The sequence below is a fragment of the Priapulus caudatus genome, unplaced genomic scaffold, assembly GCF_000485595.1.
Source record: "Priapulus caudatus unplaced genomic scaffold, Priapulus_caudatus-5.0.1 Scaffold316, whole genome shotgun sequence".
Classification (NCBI taxonomy): Eukaryota; Metazoa; Priapulida; class Priapulimorpha; order Priapulimorphida; family Priapulidae; genus Priapulus; species Priapulus caudatus.
Window position 1 is genome coordinate 118,283 of NW_014577377.1, and position 3,220 is coordinate 121,502.

The window sequence follows — 3,220 nt, forward strand, 5'->3', positions numbered from 1 at the left end:
ATCTGTCTACTCATTTTTATTGGTATGATTATATATATATTATTATTTTTCACGATCCCCCCCCCGACGTCCCGAATATCGTGACCGTACGTCGAGCGGTTAAGATTTGTACCCAACTGTTGACGGACGGACGGACGGACGCACGGACGGACGCACAGACGGCCGGACGCACGGACGGCCGGACGGACGATCATGCGATTCTACAAGCTGCATCTGACTTCGTCAGATGAGCTAAAAACACTACAGATGCTCAACGATAAACTCGCTTTCAGACATTTAAATTACTATATGGGGGTGTCATGGTGCACTTGCTATAATATTGATGGTAATACAAACTGTATAAGTAATTATATCATATTGTTATTACTTGTAAACAATAATTCTTCTTAGTATCAGGAATGGCAATGAAGATGCATAAATGCATAAATGCAATGATCTGGGGCCCCTTGTCAGAAACAAAATTAGTCTTAACATGAACTTTTCTGGTAGACTGCTGACAGAAACATCGTTGAGTTAGGGGTTACTCATATGCATTGTATCAGGAGTTAATAAAGACAAATTTGTCTTTATTAACTCCTGATTGTATAGAGGTCTGGTCTAAAAAAAGTTATTGGTAAGACTAATGTCAATACTACTTTTGTTTCTGACAATGGGCCCCTGTTCTTTGCAGCTTGCACGATGACACCAAGTTTACTGATTAAGGTGTACCCTTGTTTGTAGTGAAAACAGTGCGCTGAGCGCCCTTTTCGATACGTACACTTCGTCTAGTTGACTGCTGGAGAACAGTTCTAATCGCCATGCAACAGGTGTTGAAGTTTGTCACCACCTGTTTCTGAAGAGGACACGAGGGGGAGCCACTTGTCACTGGGCAGACGAAAACGCCCTCGGCAACGTCTGTGCTCAAATAATGAAAGAGTGTGTTCTCACAGCCTCTCGTCAGCCTGCAGATAAAGTTTTCCAACTATAAGAACAAAAAACTGCTGCAGATAATTTGTTGGCTTCGAATGATGCCCTAGGGGATGGCAAATCAATGAAGAAGTTACGATACTTCGCACAGAGATAACAGTGCATAAAAATATAGGACAGACTGAATGTATTCGTGAAAGAATTGTATACGAAGCAATGCTAGTTCAGAGAGGAAGCACCCATAGGCATTTGGGTTGCTTGAATTTATCCTTTTTACACATGAGTCGACATCTTTGGCTAATGGAACCCAACTGTAATGTACGTGTGGCGAATGTAGTAACACCTCTATGAATAATATAGTATCATTTGCGAGTCGAGAATGGTTGGAAAACGTTGGAAAATTCCAGACCGTAATTTGTACGCGAGACGAGAATATATCTAGTAAATATGTATAGCATACAGCAACATTTTCAAGCAAAACGTCTGGCAAACTACGTATAGCACCAACTGAATGCGCCCACGAAAATATACGATTACTAGCCTGTTTGCGACAGGTATCTAAAACACAGACGCCAGCAGACGGGAGAAGAAGAAGGGGAAGACCAAATGAGACCTGGAGAAAGACCACCGAGAAGGAGAGGCAGATGTGTGACCTGTCATGGGACACGCTGTGGACCGACGACGTTGGAGATATCTTGTCACTGCCTTATGTGCCATCTAGGCACCTACGAGGGATAACTAACTATCTAAAACACACACAAAATCGATGTGATACTGAGGGAACTCGTTTGACGATCTGCCCAAAGAGACAAATATAGCTCTACAGCTGATTCAGCAGCTGCCCATGACATACGGTGAGATAGCATCACCTCGTCAGCCCATCACATGCATGGAAACGCAAAGCACTGTTAACACGGGCAGATATTTTTACACCTGTCACATAAGGCTTTAGAAAGCATGGAGCATGGATAGCTACCAACATCAAGAAAATTTTCAAGCACTAAAAGTCTAGAAAATAATTTAACGATTAAATTAACTAATAATAAGACTTTATATTTACTTCTAATAATTACTTACATGCCTAACATTATTGATAATCTACCCCAATACTATGAAGGACAATCAACCTTTTATATTTTTACACACATGCACGCATGCACGCATGCACGCACGCGCACGCACAGGCATAACGACCTGTAATATATATCTGATATATTTGCTTCATTCAATTACAACTCGAAATAAGATTTAAATGCCAGTTAAAACTAGCCACACACTTAAATATTACATAACTCGACGATCTCTCATGAGGCATGATATATATTCTATGTGTACAATAAGAAACCCATCGTTAGGAGGAGAAACCTACTTGGGAAATGTGTCATCTTCACTGACAGTAAGGTCGACCATGCTCTTCTTCAACGAGGTAAGGCTGGTTGCACTAATCATGGTTCGCTTCTTCTTGTTTGCCTGAATGCATACATACACGACTTAACAACGCCCAGCAAAAAGTGGCAGTAAAAAAGGTCCAATACAATAGCTAGCACGTGAAACAGACATATAATTACTGGGAACAAATTGCAAAAGAGCAACAAAGCTGTATTCGTACATTGTCTGATGTAAGCCACAGCCATTTTCAATCGGCGCCAAGTTAAAATACATTAAATTAATTCATGTTCTCACGTACAGATAAAAAAAGAGGAATAAATACCGCCAGATAGATAGATAACCAGACGGATGGACGGACAGACAGATGGACGGACGGACAGATGGACGGATGGACGGACAGACAGATGGACGTACGGACAGATAGACGTACGGACAGATGGCCGTACGGACAGATTGACGGACTGACAGATGGACGTACGAACAGACAGACGAGACATCGAGACAGAGGTAGATTGACATTAACAGAGCTCGACGTATAATACGTGGGATGCTTTGACAGACGAAGACGCTCACTTTGAATATGCTGCTGCCTGACTCGTCAGATGGCGTAGAAGTCAGTTTGCGAGGATGAGGCGGCGTCTCCGCCTCCCTGAGCGAGTGCGAGTTATCACTTGCTGCTCCAGACTGCATGCTCGCCTCAGATTCTTCATCGGAATCTCGGTCGTGCGCCTGTGCCAAACTCCCTGAAAGATCGCAAAACACATTATCAAAGATCAAGCCTGCATCACAGGCACTTGGACCGTTTCAATAATAAAATGATGGTTAATAAACACAACTTGTCAGTACTACTACTAGACGCACTGCAGCCCGGTATACGCGCGAAGCGCGAACAGCACCACCTGGTGGTGCCATTAGAGTCAATTCG

At 42.8% G+C, this 3,220-nt stretch overlaps 1 protein-coding gene across 1 annotated transcript in view; it reads right to left on the reverse strand.

Annotated features, from left to right (window-relative positions):
* Nucleotides 1–757: 757 nt before the first annotated feature.
* LOC106808945 (protein inturned-like) overlaps nt 758–3,220 on the reverse strand; it is a gene marked incomplete at its 3' end in the record, with an annotated part of 137,392 nt that continues 134,929 nt past the window's right edge. The window contains 3 exon segments of the mRNA XM_014811868.1: nt 758–941; nt 2,276–2,376; nt 2,869–3,038. Coding sequence (XP_014667354.1) covers nt 758–941; nt 2,276–2,376; nt 2,869–3,038 — 455 coding nt within the window.